The 17215-nt window shown below is 48.2% G+C and overlaps 1 protein-coding gene across 1 annotated transcript; it reads left to right on the top strand.

Moving 5' to 3' along the window:
• The first annotated feature begins 486 nt into the window (after positions 1–486).
• LOC128834510 (zinc finger and SCAN domain-containing protein 20-like) lies at positions 487–5143 on the top strand. The gene is made up of 2 exons (XM_054023323.1): positions 487–2490; positions 3183–5143. The coding sequence occupies exons 1-2, from the start codon at positions 1954–1956 to the stop codon at positions 3192–3194; spliced, it is 549 nt and encodes a 182-aa protein (XP_053879298.1). The 5' UTR covers positions 487–1953; the 3' UTR covers positions 3195–5143.
• The last annotated feature ends 12072 nt before the right edge of the window (positions 5144–17215 follow it).

Genomic DNA, 17215 nt, shown 5'->3' on the forward strand with positions numbered 1-17215 from the left:
AAACTGATGCCTCAACCAGGTGTCAACAAAATCAAATGGACTATCACCTGGTTAAGCAGCCGTTCTTCAGCAGGAAAAAGGGTATGAGTGAGAAATCTACATTTTGGCAAAAAAACATCTCTACATTCTCTCTCTTCTGAACCTCAGATGGAGATGGTTTTCAAAGAAAAAGAGAACTATAAGAAAGGGGAACAGATGCTCCAAAAGACTCCTCCCTTTTTCTCTGCCCATAGCATCAACAACACTTGAAGGACAAGGAAATTAACATTGAACTGGGAAGGGGCCCTGGCTGGGAATACAGTCAGTAAGACTGCTGAAGCATGTGGTGAGAGAAACCTTTGCTTTGAATTAATTTAGCCTGTTAAGTTAGATATTAACTGCATTTTACCTTTTGTTTTCTTGTAACCAATTCTGACTCTCATGCCTCATTACTACTTGTGATGGGTTATAGAATCATAGAAGATTAGGGTTGGAAGAGACCTCAGGAGGTCATCTAGTCCAACCCCCTGCTCGAAGCAGGACCAACCCCAACTAAAGCATCCCAGCCAGGGCTTTGTCAAGCTGGACCTTAAAAACAACTAAGGATGGAGATTCCACCACCTCCCTAGGTAACCCATTCCAGTGCTTCACCACCCTCCTAGTGAAATAGTTTTTCCTAGTATCCAACCTAGACCTCCCCCACTGCAACTTGAGACCATTGCTCCTTGTTCTGTTGTCTGCCACCAATGAGGATAGCCTTGCTCCATCCTCTTTGGAACCCCCCTTCAGATAGTTGAAGTCTGCTATCAAATCCCCCCTCACTCTTCTCTTCTACAGACTAAATAACCCCAGTTCCCTCAGCCTCTTCTTATAAGTCATGTGCCCCAGCCCCCTGATCGTTTTTGTTGCCCTTCGCTGGATTCTCTCCAATTTGTCCACATCCTTTCTGTAGTGGGGGCCCCCAAAACTGGATGCAACTGGGATGCCAACTGATGTATTGGGATTTCACTGAGCCTGCCAACTCCACTAGCCTGGGCTCTGTGTCCCTGTGTTGCTGAATTAGGCTCTCTGGCCTCTTCACATATACACAGGTAGGGACGCACCTGCTGTAGAATCACACAGAGTCTGAAATAACTCTTTATGAGAAGACTCAGCTAGGAAATTGCCCAGCACTCAAGGGTACTGGAAAGTACACCCAAAATAATATTGTCTTGCACTGTAGAGAAATCTATACAACGTAAGCTCATGAATCTGCCCCATCCCTCAATGTGGAGGAAGATATGCACAACTTCTTCCCCCCCAGTTAGAAATTGCACAAACTGGGTTTAATAATAACCAAAACAAGTTTCTTAACTATAAAAGGCAGATTGTAAGTGATTATAAGGGATAGCAAACAGAACAAAGCCGATTACCAAGCAAATAAAACAAAACACGCTTACTAAGCTTAAGATCTTAAAGAGACTGATTTCAAGAAATAATTTCTCACCCTAAATGTTGCTTTAGGCAAGTTGCAGAGTTTCTGTAGCTTAGAGTTCCAGTTATTTCTCTTTACAGACTAGACTCCTGTCTAAGGCCTTGGCTACACTTGCGAGTTGAAGTGCATTAAATCAGCCCCGGGCACCCTAACTCCTGAGGTGTCCACACTGGCAAGGCACATAGAGTGCCCGGACTCCATGGCTGGAGTGCCCCTGGTAATCCACCTCCACGAGAAACATAAAGCTTGCTGCACCCTGGCTGTAGCACTGTGGTGCCAGTGTGGAAGCCCTGGTCTATTAATGCACTCTGATCAGCCTCCATGAAGTGTCCCACAATGCCTGTTCTAGCCACTCTGGTCATCACTTTGAACTCTACTGCCCTGCCCTCAGGTGACCAACTGTCAGACCCGCCCTTTAAATTCTCTGGGAATTTTGAAATTCCCCTTCCTGTTTGCTCAGCAAGGCGTGGAGTGCTCTCAGCGAATCTTTCCAGGTGACCATGCCTCCACGTACCAGGCAAGCCCCAGTATGGAGCAATGGCGAGGTGCTGGACCTCATTAGTGTTTTGGGGGAGGAAGCTGTCCAGTCCCAGCTGTGCTCCAGCCGTAGGAATTATGATACCTTTGGGCAGATAGCAAGGGCCATGATGGAAAGGGGCCATGACCGGGACACACTGCAGTGCAGGGTTAAAGTGAAGGAGCTGTGGAATGCCTATCACAAAGCTTGGGACGCAAACTGCTGCTCCGTTTCTGTGCCCACGACCTGCCGTTTCTACAAAGAGCTGGACGAGATACTTGAGGGCGACCCCACCTCCACCTCAAAGAGCACCATGGACGCTTCAGAGGCCGTAGCAGCCCAGAGTTCAACAAGGCAGGAGGAGGAAAGCGGGAACAAGGGTGCTGAGGAGGAGGGGGGCCCAGAGCCAGAGGACGGCCTGGCATCCCGAGATGCATACAGCCAGGAGCTGTTTTCAAGCCAGGAGCAAGGTAGCCAGTCGCAGTGGACGGTGCTTGTGGAAGAACAAACAGCAGCAGAGGTACCCAATAAGCAACTTTATTTTGGGAAGGTTGTTGTTCGGTGAGAGCTCTTGGGGCGAGGAGGGTTGCAGAAAGAAGGGTTAGGGCTGCATGCATGCCTAGATGAGGAATAGGGCATTGATGTGCTCTCTCACATCATGGTAATAGGCCTCAGTGATCTCATTGAAGGTCTCATGCAGAAGTGGGCAATGCTGCCTGTGCAGGTTCCTTGGCAGAGCTACTGCGCTCCTTGTCCCAGTCATGCTAACATGTCCGCGCCACTGTGCCGTGAGGGGCAGGGGGACCATTGCTGCACACAGGCAACCTGCATAAGGGCCAGGGCAGAAGCTGCATTGTAGTAGAAGACCTTCCCTTGCTTCCCAGGTCACCCTCAAAAGCGAGATATCTTCCAGGACGAAATCATCCTGTGGAAAATGTGGGGACAGTGTTCAGTATAGGGGCCCCCTGCAGCTGTTGGCTCTCCCCATGGCACAGAACGCCAGAGGACTGTATGGCCCTGAAACAATCAGTCTCCCTTGCCCCTGTGCTTACTCACGATTTCAGGGCTCTTGTAGGTTATGTGCGCTCGCTTTGGGATGGACACTTTCTACTATTGCGTGCACTGTGCTTGTCTTTAAGTTTGGCCAAATCATTGCTCTGTCTAGTGTGAACAATGCTGCCTCTGTTAAGTGTTTCCATTTTGGCTTCACAGATGCAGCCTTGAGATTCCAGCCGTCCTTGTTATCAATGGCCGAAAGGCTGAAAAGTATCAGGAAGCGTCCACGAAGAACCAAGGAGGACCTTACTGAAAATCAAAAAGTACAGAAATGGTGGGAGAACGAAAGGAGGCTCCGCCAGCAGAATGCAGATTGCTGGCACCAAAGCATGGAGCGGCTCCTAAGCATTATGGAGTGCCAAGTGGACTCGATGCAGGTGCTCATAGCACTCCAGATGGAGCAGATCCATGCCCGCCCATCCCTGCAGCCCTTGTCCCAAAACTTTTTCCCTTGTGCCCCATGTCACCGCCAACCCACTTTCCCCAACGTCCGGTTTCTTATCGTCACCAGCTGCCTCCAACACCTGTAGCTTCACCACCCAGCCCTGCAAACTACGACCCTTACCCACTGCACTCAACCCCCATCACCATGCATTTTAGCCAGCTTGAAGTGCAGCACTCATTGCACGGCACTCCAGATAGGAAGGCTGAATATGATAACAGGACATACACAAATCGGTGATTGTCCCGTTCCCAACCCCATCCCCTTCCATCCTACCACACAGCACAGTTGTATCATGCCATGTGTGTTTCCTTAGCAGTTGTGTTTCTTTTCAATAAATGATTTTTTTGGCTTTGCAAACATTCTTTATTGCATTAAGTAAAAGATAGCGTAGCCCAGGAAAGCAACTGGAAATGCAAATCAGTGCATCATACGTAGCAAACACAGATGCCTACTAGCATTGGAACCACTGCACTTTTCCAGACCAGCCTTTCGTTAATATCCATGAAACGCCCATGGTGATCCACAAGCGCCTGGAGAACTATAGAGAAATACTCCTTCCGATTTATGTACTCGGAGGCTAGGTGGTCTGGTGCCAGAATTGGAATATACGTCCCATCTATCACCCTTCTGCAGTTAGGGAAACCTATTTGTGCAAAGCCAGCCACAATGTCCTGCACGTTGCCCAGAGTCACGGTTCTTCTGAGCAGGATGCGATTAATGGCCCTGCAAACTTGCATTAACACGATTCCAACAGTCGACTTTCCCATTCCAAACTGGTTAGCGACTGATCAGTAGCTGTCTGGAGTTGCCAGCTTCCAGATTGCAATAGCCACGTGCTTCTCCACCGGCAGGGCATTGTGACAGGACCCAGGATGTCCCGCACCCCCCTTCCCCTTCCAACAAGCCACAGCGCCAGAATGGGAAGAGGTGCTCTGTGGGATAGCTGCCCATAATGCACCGCTCCCAATGCCGCTGCAAGTGTCACAAATGTGGCAACGCCAGTGCGCTTGCAGCTGATAGTGTAAACACATGGCAGCACTTTTCCTGCTGCGGTCTCCGTGGGCTGATTTAACTCACAACACTCTACATCTTCAAGTGTAGCCATGCCCTTAGTCTGGACTCAGCCTTTGCCTTTCCCACTGTTCAGTTCCTTTGTCTCTGCAGGTACTTTCCGCAGTCTTTCTTCCTGGGCAGGAAGGCAATGGAAAAGAGTCCTGTTTGCCTTATTCCGCAGTCTTAAATAGAATTTACATAAGTCAGGAAGCCTTTGTTTCCAGTGGAAAAGTACCAGCAATGTCCAAGATGGTGTTTAGTACCAGGTGACATGACCACATGACGTAGTAGAGTCACAGTAACATCCCAGGATGCCTTTCAGGAAGGAGAGAGATTAGTATCTTCAAAGTCTTATTGTTTCTTCCTAATGGTCCATCAAGGCTGATGGCCTGTTGTCTGGTGGGTGTTTCCCAAGTACATACTCAGTTGTAATTGTTACATAGTTAATATTCCTAACTTTCTATACAGAAATGGTGCATGCATACAAATTGGATAATCACATTCAGTAAATTATAACCTTTCCGATGAAACCTTACAAGACTCATCTTGCATAAAATATATCTCGTTATGCCATATCTATATCATAAGCATATTTCCATAAAGAATATGGGGTGTAATGTCACACTTGTAATCACTTAAAAACTACCTTTCTGTAGTTAATAAACTTATTTTATCTAAATCAGTGTCTGTTTGGATTGAAGTATTTGGGAAACTTCTTTTGAGATAACAGGATTTGCGAGCATCATTTTCTATGAATGAAATGATGGACTTTATATGAGCTTGTATTGTCCAGGAGGGTGCTGGGCAGTACAAGACGCACATTTCTGGATGAAAATCTGGGACTGGGAGTTTGCTGGTGTTGGCCACAGCATTCATACAGTATAGCTGGGAGTGATTTATATGCGGGAGGCTGTGTATGAACTGCCTAGGAGTGGTTGCTCTCACAACGGAACAGTGTAAGCGGCACCCAGGTTGGAGAATTGAGGGGACACAGCTGTCCATCAGTCAAGATTGTACCCTGGGGAATGTCAGTCTCCCAAATCCCAGCTCTTGTATTATGCATAACTCAAATTCACAGCCATTGAGAGTATTTGTGAAAGTGAGACCCGCTCCTAAACTCCAGGCAGGACAACTTGACTCTAAAAAGTCAGATCATATTTCTCATATGTTAGAAAGAGCACCTGTCTGAACTATGTGAAACTGGCTAGTACTGGGTACGTTTTGGGCACTGACCCATTAATATAAAAGGGTGGGGCTTTGTATCCATTAGCAGCAACCAGCAGCTGAAACAAAACCGACCTTTTCTTTAGTCTAAGCTGGACAAAATGGTGAGGATAATGGCTGAACTAATTAATTAAAGCAACACCCAAGGCACTTTGTTACCCTTCAGCTGTGCCCTCCTCAGCTAGGATGCAAGAACTTCAAGACACCTTAACCATTTCTATTCCTGGAGAACATCCAAGGGAATAAATTAACTTGGTTGCCAATACATCAGAACTTTTGGCAGCATATCAGTAAAAGAAACCTAGAGCAAGTCATTACTCCCAGGGAGGCACAGGGCAAAAAATATTGTGCTTTCCCCTTCTCTGATCCTTTGATAAAGCCTGCACTTGTGAATAAAAGACTCCACAAAAAAACTCCTCTGCACATTCTCAGCACCAGATTTTACTGATTATCCTGAGTGTTTTGTCTCTGCTTTTCAGTTGTTGCAGAAGTGGCTGTAAGAAGGCACATTATTGTCCGGGAATATGTTGTATGCTCTATCACATTTCCCTTAGCTGGCGTTCTCTCTCTCTTACATGTTTTCCAGGTACAACATCCCTCGTTCTTCCATTCATAAAGTGATGTGGAATCAGTATTGATCTTTGTTCAGTGGCACTCTGTCAAAGGTACCTACTACCTTTGTATCAAAGCTACATTCTTTGTGCAGATCTTAATGTGGTACAACCCAAAAAATAAGCAATTGGGGTGACATAGTCACCTAAAACACCAAGGGCATTGTTTAGTCTGTGACACCCTGGGTGGCTACCATCCCAAGGCAGCCTAGGCAGAAATTAGCCTCATCTGCTTCTGCATTAATTTTGTCCATCCCGGCAACTGAAAATACAAGTATGTGAAAGTTCAGTTATATTTCTGCAGAAAGACACTGGGATATCTTCCATGACAATTCAGCCTAGAAAACATACACCGTGCCTGAAATGTCCATATAGCATCACCATAAGGCCAGGCAACTTCTGTGGGTAGAACCTGTGGCTTAAGTGAGCCTTCAGAGATGTATTGGCCTTGTGCACTCCTGGCTCATTGCACAGTGTTGAATTTTACCCTCTGAGGATGCATTGCAGGAGTCCGTCAGCAAGATTTGGCCATTTCGGTATAATCATCATATGTAGTTAGCATGTAATTAAAGGTTACTAAAATGTTAAACAATAACACTGATATCAAACTTTTCTTTTTAAAAAAGGACTATACCTCTTAAAATATTTTTTCTTTGGGGTTTTTGGAGAATATTGAAATACAATGAAGCCCTCTTCAATCAATCCTTGAGGAAGGAAAATTCCCCATAAAGTAATAAATTTCTTAGGGCATCAGGAGAGAAAATGCTACCTGTGTAGGTACTTATATGGCCCCAATCACTGTAAAGTCTAAGTGCCTACTTGACCTGATTAAAGAACAGATCAGCTTAACAAAGACATGATTTGTGTTTAAAAAATCTAAATGTTCTTCTGAAAACAGGCTGAAACAGAGACAAACCTGTTAGGGGAGTGAAGCTATTCAAAGACCATTTCACTGCAACAAGGATTTTTTTGTTTAGCAGGATTCTCCTGAGTTTGTGCCATGTAATTTAAAGGATTTGTCTCTAAAGATGTGATAGCAGAGCCAGGCAAACTGCTGGGGCCCAATTCTTCATTGTATTACAGACCTTTACATCACTGGCTACAAGCAGCTGCACTCAGGGCTAGAGTGCTCCCTGGCATCAGAGCATGGCATTGCAGGGATCTTCATCTCCAGCACCCCCTCTGACCACTTCCATGGCCTATCTCCAGCTATATCTTCTGTGGCCTAGCCCTCTGGCCCGGTCGCTTTCCCAGTTCAGTTCCCATGCAGGGTAACAAAAGACCAACTGAAGACCCAAATAAATATCCAAAGCAAAACACTTTCTGTCCCTCTTGGGCTACATTAAAATCCTCCACTCATTGCCCCTCTGCTCCCAGACTCTCATTGTTCTTCTACATTGCTTCTTCCTAGCAGGTTTCCCCTTCCCAGGGACTCTGGCAGCTTCCCCCGGGGATGTCCCTGCTTCTTACAGCCGCTATGGCAGAGCCGCCCACAGGAACCTAATCTGCTCCTTGTGGTTCTCTCCAGCAGGCCTTCACCAGGTCTGAAAATAGGGAATCCCCTCCCCTTGCTCCTCTCTCCTGGGTCTTCTCCTCCCCAACTGAATTCTCCTCCCTCTCTCGATAGTTCTCCCTGACCCTTCTAGGGCTGGAACACTAATCCTAATTGAATCCATATCAGGATCAGCTTAGGGCTAACTGCTGCATCACAGCAAGGATGAACTTGACTCCCCCTTGAAGGGCCAGTCAGCCTGTGACACTGACCAGTGATGAATTCCTATGGGGTCAGGGAACCAGTGTAATAGCTCTGCACTACCGCCCTTATAACTTCCTTTTTAGAAGATGTGGCCAAACAAATGGGGCCTGGCTAGAACACTGCTGTACTCTGGCCATTCGGGGCTGCCAGAAAGGCCCTTGGTGTTTCGGGCAGCCAGATGCAAGTTAGAGTAGCCCTGAAGCTGCTCTAACTTGTGTGAACTCTGTACCAGCCCCAGGCCAGCCTCAGGTTGTGGGAAATACGAAGGCAGCTTAAAAGTCAGAACAAAAAATCAGACAAATGTTTGTCAATTGATCTTAGAACTAAAGAGTTGCTTGCATTTTAGGATACTGTAGATACAAACTCAGATGTGGACGGAAGTGTTTGGGGAGGAGCATATTCCCTCTCTATCTGCCCAGTTTTTCACATAATATCCTGGACAGTGCAGTGAAGGGGAGCAAAGATGCTGCTTGGTGTAGCCTCATTTACAGGAATCCCATTGGCCAGGACAGGAGTCCCCATTGTGGCCCAAGAGGACATGTGAGCAGGAGTCAGGGCCGGCTCCAAGCACCAGCCCACCAAGCATGTGCTTGGGGCGGCACCTGGAGGGGGGCGGCACGGCGGGGCGCTCCGGCCCGAGAGCGGGGCCGCGACTGGGCTCGCCGCCATCCCCGCGGTGCTCTGGCCATCGGGGAGAGCGGAGCTGCAGCGGGCTCGCTGCTCTCCCCTGGTGCTCTAGCCGGTGGGATGAGCGGAGCCGCGGCGGGCTCGCCATCCTCCCCCCGGCGCTCTGGCCGCCGGGGAGAGCGGAGCCCCGGCCGGGCTCTCTGCCCTCCTCCCGGCGCTCTGGCCACCTGGGAGAGTGGAACCCTGGACGGGCTCTCTGCCCTCCTCCCGGCACTCTGGACGCTGGGGAGAGCGGAGCCCCGGCCGGGCTCTCTGTCCTCCTCCCGGCGCTCTGGACCCCGGGGAGAGCGGAGCCCCGGCCGGGCTCTCTGCCCTCCTCCCGGCGCTCTGGACGCTGGGGAGAGCGGAGCCCCGGCCGGGCTCTCCGCCCTCCTCCCGGCACTCCGGCCGGTCGGGGAGAGCGAGGCCCCTGCTGGGCTCACCGCCCTCCCCCCGGTGCTCCAGCTGGTCGGGGAGAGCAGGCCCGCGGCCGGGCTCAGCGCCCTCCCCTGCCGCGCTGCCCGCCGGGGGAGAGGGAGGGGGGCGGCGGGAGGCTTTTTTGCCTGGGACGGCAAAAAAGCCAGAGCCAGTCCTGGCAGGAGTAATGTCTGCCCTAGTTAGCATTTGCTTTAGACCAGTGGTTTTCAACCTGTGGGTCCACAGACTATGTCTAAGAGTTCCAAAGAGGTCCGTACCTCCATCTGAAATTTTTTCAAGGTCTGCAAATGAAAAAAGGTGGAAAACCACTGCTCTGGACAGAAGAATGCAGGGTAGACTCCTGGGGAAGGAAGTGCTACACATGGCATACCTCCGAACCTGCAGCCCATGTACTGTGAGGGGAGCAGAATTAGCTGTCTGTCTTTCGTGAAGCAAGCCCCTAGTAAACGGGGGGTGAATGAGTATGCTTTATGAGGGCCCAGTCCAAGGGAGAGGCCTGGCCTGAAGGCCACATGCGTCCAATGAAATGTTGCTTGGGGCCTGTTCTGAAGAGAGCTGTTCGCTTGCAGGGTGGGCAGTGAGGGGAAGAGGCCCTTTATACCCTCTTCTCACCCCTTGTATGCCAAAGGGCAGGGCTTTCCTCTGATTTGGCAAATAGCAGGGGACGGGATCTGACAATCAAGGAAGTACTGACAGGTTTGAGAGCTCTTTGGATGTAAAGCGCCATAGAAATGCAAGTACGTCACCATGTCTTTAAACAGTCAAGACGGCAGGTTGGTTGATTACCTTCCACGCTGCTTATTATATGGGATGAAGTGAGAGAAAATGAGAAACTACCATCTTCCTGACCAACAGGTGCTGTTTTCCCTCAAGGAGAGCTAAGACCATCTACTGTAAACCATTTCATATAGATTATTAAGCGAAGCGTGGATTCAGGAAAGTAAATGTTTTAGGCCAAATTCTATCCACTGTAACTCCATCCAGAGAGAGAGAGATATTTACAGTGGAGATGGATTTTCAATCCTTCAGCTCTAAGATCATACATGCTGAAAATACTCTAGGTGTTAAAATTTGTCAGTAATTGACTTAGAATCAAGATGACCTGAGATGTCAAAATATTTTTTTCCCCTTTTCAGTGTTTTTGTTCCCAGAGAGAGAGGGACCGAAAGCTGGGACAGGCTCAGTGTATTTCCTATCAAATCTTTTCAATTTCCAGCTTAGAAGGCCACCTGCTGCCATCGTTTTACCCAGCTGCTCTCAGGAGATTCTTAAATGGATGCACTTGGGTTGGAGCCAAACTGGCATGAAGTTCACATGAATCTCAAGACATTTTATGACCTTAACACCACTAGACTAGAAAAACTGGAGCCGTTTACAGCCTGGGCCCAATCTACATAAAAGCATTTGTTATCATGGTGAAGGGGATATAAATCAGCCTTCATGCTCTTACCTCTCTATCATTGACCTTTCTGTGGTATGAGTGGTGACGAGACTAATGGATAGCAACATATGCCCATGTGCCATTGTTGTGGGACTATATCCATTACTGGCTGCTGCCTTGTCCTTACATGGCATGCTCCAGCAATAATGTATCCCAATGAACTTTACATTATGAGATCATTACCTCGCCCATGGTAGGTGCAGTAGTATGTTACAGTTCACTCGCCTTTCAGAGTATGTCTACACTGCAATTAAAAAGTGGCTCATTCCAGCTCACTCAAGCTTGCAGGACTCGGGCTAAGGGGCTGTTTCATAGCGGTGAAGACATTCAGGCTCAGGCTGGAGACCGGCCTCTAGGACCTTGTGAGATGGGAGTATGCCAGAGCTCAAGCCCACATGTCTGCATTGCAATTAAACTGTCCTGTATCCCAAGCCCTGCAAACCGAAGTCAGCTGGCACAAGCCAGCCATGGTTGTCTAATTGCAGTGTAGACATACTCTCAGTGAACAACAGCAATTTTGCCCATGGTAAATGCAGCAAATTTTCATGTTTGTTGTAATCTTTTCACAGGAAGAAATACTTGGAAAAAAGGGCTGCATGCATCTTTGTGACACGATAAAACTACAGATTTTGCAGCTATGTAGCCAACTCTTTATTAACAATGAAATTAATGCTAAGATAACAAAGACTTTCCCCAAGACAAAGCTACTCCTGGAGATCCTCCCTCAGGTCTGTTCAGCTCACATCCTTTCAGAATGACTCAGGGTCTGAAAAAATCACATCTCATAAGAAGAACTTCGAGGAATCCCATGTATCTGGCCTATCAAAGAGAAGGTGAGGAGACAACCTGATCATGGCTTATAGGTATCTACATGAGAAGTATCTCATGCCAGAGGGCTCTTTAATCTAGAAGACAAAAGCCCAACAAGATCCAAGACCTGGGAGCTGAAGTTCAACAAAATTCAAAGTAGGAATAAGATACAAGGTTTTAACCATGAGGGTAATTGATCATTGGAATAGATTACCAAGGGATTGGTCAATTTCCATCATTTAAATGCCTTCAGTCAGTTCAATCATAAGTTATAAGGCTTGACGCAGGGATTACTGGTGAAATTCTCTGGCCTGTGTCATGGAGCAGGAGGGCATTGTGGTCCTTTCAGGCCTTCAAATCCATGAACCCCTCTCTCCGGACAACCACACTCCCACCTCTCTTGTGTCCAGGTGGGGTAGCTTTAGTGAATCAGCCAAACACAATTCACCCTTTCTCAGCATGATTGACACTTGCTAACAAAGTGGGGGGTAGTCAGAGGAAAACACTGCCAGACCATTAAAAGCATATTGTATGGGCCCCCCAAGACTAGGTTGGACTCTCCTACACTAGGGGATGCACAGCAAAGAAAAGGTGTGATTAAATATAAATATTTCTAATTCCTTAGGACTTCTAAAAGGAGGCTAATAAAAGCACTGGCAAATGTAATAATAATTTGTTCATGTCTAGTGCTTTCAACCCAGGCTCTCAAAGTGATGTACAAAGATCACTAAATTAAGCAAGATATCCCGAGGCAGTGTATTGTATTATTATTCCCATTTAACACAGAGAGAAACTGAGGCCTGGAGAGATTAAATGACTTGCTTTAAATCACACAGTGAGTCAGTGGCAGAATTGGGAGTAAAAGCCATGTGTCCTGGCTACAAGTCCTCTGCTCTAATGCTCAGGCTTCCATCGGGACAATCCTACATTGGCTGGTGGAGACAGTAGATGCCCTAATAATTTTTTTCCTGACTTCTGATTTCTGGGCTTCAATGAGTGACAGCTGCTCTTTGTTAACAGGGAGCTCATCATCTGTCTCCAAGCTAAGCAAAATGACTGCGGTCTTGTGAAACCTCAGCCAAAGTGTACAAGATGCATTTTTTACCACAGTTGATTTTTTCAGGATATTAATATCCTGCGGGGGTGGAACCTCCTTCCAATAATCAACAAAAAGTCAACCACTAACCCAGTCTACTACTATAAAATTAGGAGTTAGTCTATGGATGCATATAGGCTTCCATATGCAATGGTAAAAAGCCACACCAGACGATTGGTGGATGCCGTGGGGGTTGTGAGGCACGAACACATTCTCACTTATTATTGGAAGGAACAGGGCTCTTCATAGTTTTAGAAATGGAAAATGAGTCAAAAGTGGATATTGGGGCAGAAACTTCTGAAAGGCCAGCTGAGCTCCTGGGGAAAGGAGGAGGGGACAGTTTCAAACTGACATTGCCCCTGCCCCTCCACTTTCCCCAACGTACCAGTACTCTCAACCACTCTCCTTGAGCCTTAAGAAGTGGATCTGGGAGCCTTAAACCAGGGCCCAGTTCAAGTCTCTGAAATTCAGCTTAGGCACTGCTCAGACCCCTCTGGTAGCGTTGGGGAAGCAGCAGTTTCCCACTGCAAGAGCAATACTGGCTGTGGGATTTCAACGGGAATAAGCGGCTTCCCTTCCTGGCTCAGACACTGTTTTCCATAGATTTCGGAGCAGCTTTTGAGCTGATTTTAGACACACAAGTGGAGACTTGGTTTAATGCACCCAATTCAGTTTCTTAAGGATTTTTGAGGGGATGACACAGATAAGGAAATAAAGCAGTATGGAATGGGGCTGCCACAAGAAGAGAAGGGGGAGACTCCAGACTTTGCCCTGCAACACTTTTGAAGAGAAAACCCTCAGGCCCATTCAGTAAAGTGGCCATGGAAAGGAAGGGTAAATTCAATGTAGATAAATGCAAAGTCATGCACATTGGAAAACATAATCCCAATATACATATACAATGATGGGGTCTAAATTAGCTGTTACCACTCAAGGAAGATCTTGGAATCATTGTGGATAGTTCTCTGAAAACATCTACTCAATGTGCAGCAGCAGTCAAAAAAGAAAACAGAACGTTGGGAATCATTAGGAAAGGGACAGATAATAAGACAGGAAATATCATATTGCCTCTATATAAATCCATGGTACACCCACATCTTGAGTACTGCAAGCAGATGTGGTCATCCCATCTCAAAAAAGATATATTGGACTTGGAAAAGGTTCAGAAAAGGGCAACAAAAATGATTAGAGGTATGGAACAGCTGCCATATGAGGAGAGATTAATAAGACTGGGACTTTTCATCTTGGAAAAGAGATGACTAAGAGGGGATATGATAGAGGTCTATAAAATCATGACTGGCATGGAGAAAGTAAATAAGGAAGTGTTATTTACTCCTTCTCATAACACAAGAACATGTGGTCACCAAATGCGATTAATAGGCAGCAGGTTTAAAAACAAAAGGAAGTATTTTTTCACACAATGCACAGTCAACCTGTGGAACTCTTTGCCAGAGGATGTTGTGAAGGCCAAGACTATAACAGGGTTCAAAAAAGAACAAGGTAAATTCATGGAGGATATGTCAATGAATGGCTATTAACCAGGATGGGCAGGGATGGTGTCCCTAGCCTCTGTTTGCCAGAAGCTGGGAATGGGCAACAGGGGATGGATCACTTGATGATTACCTGTTCTGTTCATTGCCCCTGGGGCACCTGGCACTGGCCACTGTCAGAAGACAGGACACTGGGCTAGATGGACCTTTGGTCTGACCAGTATGACTGTTCTTGTGTTAAATGAGATGGCATAAAAGGGTGGCAGGATGCAGGGCTCTTGTGCCAATTAGCAGCTGTTAGATCCCTGCTCAGGGCTGCTGAGCAAGTCAAGATGAGACCCTCGGGTTAATAGAACTAGGGGCAGAGATGGGAGGTTCATGTATGAAAGCCTAGGAACTAGCAGCATTGGGGAGAAAGCTGAGGCGGATGTGCGTGTTCTGTTACCATGAAACCCTGCTATAACGCGATAATTGGGCTCCAAAAAATTTGATCGCGCTAAATACGGGGTTGCGGTATAGCGAGGTTTACCGTTTCAAGCCGGTCAATTTCTCTTGGGCAGAAAAGGACTTGCCTTTGCGAACTGCCCATAACAGTAACTGAAAGGGTGCAGCTCCAGCAGCGGGGACTCTCAGCCATGCAGCGAGAGAGGGAAACACTTGGGGAGAGCAGGGGAGACGTGCAAGGGGCAGAGGAAGAGCAAGGAGCAGGTGGGGAGGAGAACGGCTCTTCTCGCCAAAAGGAGAAGCGGGGGTAGGGGGGAAGAGGCAGTGGGGAAGGCACATTCCATTTTTTGTTTTTGTTTTTTTTTCCTTCGGCGGCGCTGCAGCCCCCTTTTTTGTCTTTTTTTCTTTTCTGTGCTTCCGCGGCGCTCCGGCCGCTTTTTTTTCTGTTTTGCGCTGTGTGTGTGGGAGGTGAGTTTGTGCCTGAGTCACTGATGCTGGTAGGGGTGTCCTGTATCTCAGCAAGGGCAGCGTGGTTAGATTTGTAGAGCCCTCAGGTGTTACTTGGACAGCGAGGCTAATAGGGGCTGTCAAGCTGGTGATTTGGCCCTGAGCCTCTCAACGTTTGGGGCGATTTGGTGCAACACTTCAGGGCCAGAGGCAGATTAAGGTTTTCTGGGGCCCTGGGACAAAGCAAGTGCCCCCCCCCGCCCCTTCCACCTGCTAGCCTGTCCCCCAGTCTGCCTGCAGCCCCCGCCCACAGTTCCACCCCTTTCTGCTCCTTCCCTGGGGTGCCACTCAGGGTCCCCCCATTCCACACACCCCCACTGCAGCTCCTCAACCCGTTTGCTACTTTATATCCTCCCCACCCCCCACAGTAGCCCCAAGACCGGAGATGCCCTGTCCCCCCGTCACAGCCTGAGGCCGCAGTGGGGAGTGAGTGCCCCCCCCAACCCCCCCAAGCCCCCTCAAGCTGTGAGGCTGCCTCCCGGGGCCCCAGTGGAGGGGGGTCCCAGTGCTGGGGCTTCCCCCGCCACCTCCTGCGCTTCTGCCGGGGATGGGTTGGAGCGCTGGGGGCTTCCCCTGCCCCCTCCCCACCTACTGCTGGGGTCACAGTCAGGGAGGCACGGAGACCACTGCCCCTGGGCGCTTCTGTTTCTTTTTTCTTTTTCTTTTTTGCACTTCCGCGGCGCTCTGCCCCCCCTCCTTTTTTTTTTTTTTTTTTGCTTGGGGCAGCCGGAGCCACCTTATGACCGTGTTACATCCGAATTTGCGTTATCGCGGGGTGTGTTATACCGGGGTTTCCCTGTATTATCTGAGTAACCAGGAAGGCCAGATCACAGGAAGGGGATATGTGTGACCTTATATAGTGTATGGAGAGTTTATTTGGAGCAGGGTGGGCTTGCCACCTGATCACAGATGAGATAGTGAAAATGGAGCATCACATCCTGCTCTGTATTTCATTTACTTCTTTCCCATTTAAGGGGCAAAGAAGCTTGGCTCCTTTTCAGTGATGAGGCTGTAGCTGTGCAATGCTGGGAGTTGGTGTATGGTTGTGACATCACAAAGGCCCAGCTGGCTGATGAGAGCGGGGCTTTGGCCAATTGGTGTGCAGCACCAGACTCTAGGGCAAATGCTGCCGGAGGTGGGGGTGGAGTGGAAGGAGCATTCGCTGGGAGCAAAACATATTGTTCCAATTTGTGGTCCTCCTACATTATTGCCTGCGAAGCAGCTTTCAATTAGCCACAAGTCACAAGACTCAACCATCCTGAAAGGAAGTGGAGTGTAAAACTCAACCAACCAAAGAGGCACAAAAATCTTAAGAAGAGGGGGGAACATGTCTCCGGGAAAATTTCCATTGTGTTCAGGCAGGGGATGGTCAAGCCATGGACACCACCAGGAGCCCAATTCTATTGCTGTTCTATTCCTTTGGAATCACTATACCCTGCCTATCACCAAGGCATCTCAGTGCCCAAGGGTCTCATCTCATTTGCATGAAATGGAGCAAGTTGCAATCCCCTCCATCTTCACAACCAATCCCCACCCTACCTGGCATTGCTAATTCACTATCAAGAGGTCACTTCTCAGCTCCAATTGGCCCATGCTGCCAGCCTCCATCACCCACTTAACTCCATTTTCACACAAGCTTTCTCCCTTGCTGCCCCTCTCTCTTGGGAGCAGTTCCCCATAAACATCTGCCAAGACTCCTCATTATCCTCCTTCCAAACCCTCCTTTGCCACAAGACCTACAAAAAACGTAACAACGGCGAGACTAATGGTGTGACGAGACCACTGCCTCTCCTATGGACCAGCATTGTCTCACTGTTTCCTTGTATTCCCTCGTCAGTCTGTCTGTATCCATCTGCTGTCTCTTGTCTGATACGTAGTCTGTACTTCCTTGGGGCAGGGACCATCTTTTTATTCTGTGTTTGTAGCACACCTAGCACAATGGGGTCCTGGCCCATGATGAGGGCTCCTACGCGCTACAGTAATACAAATAACAAATGCTGATTGTCTTCATTACAAAAGTGCAGCCTGCCAAGATTCCAAAACGAACTAGGGAAGCCCGGGTAGTCCAGTCAGCGTGTAGGGCGAACAAACGGAAATCAGGAGACCTGGCTCCTATTCCGAGCTCAACTGTTGGCTTTCAGACACCTCTGGCAAGGCACTTCTCTGTATGCCAGTTCTGCACGTCTGAAAAGACAATAATGATACTTG

Source organism: Malaclemys terrapin, chromosome 3 (genome assembly GCF_027887155.1).
Source record: "Malaclemys terrapin pileata isolate rMalTer1 chromosome 3, rMalTer1.hap1, whole genome shotgun sequence".
In the NCBI taxonomy this organism is placed as follows: Eukaryota; Metazoa; Chordata; order Testudines; family Emydidae; genus Malaclemys; species Malaclemys terrapin.

What these genes read in the sequence shown, in the direction of transcription:
- LOC128834510 (XM_054023323.1), top strand. Translation starts at nt 1,954, where the DNA reads ATGCCTCCACGTACCAGGCAAGCCCCAGTATGGAGCAATGGCGAGGTG.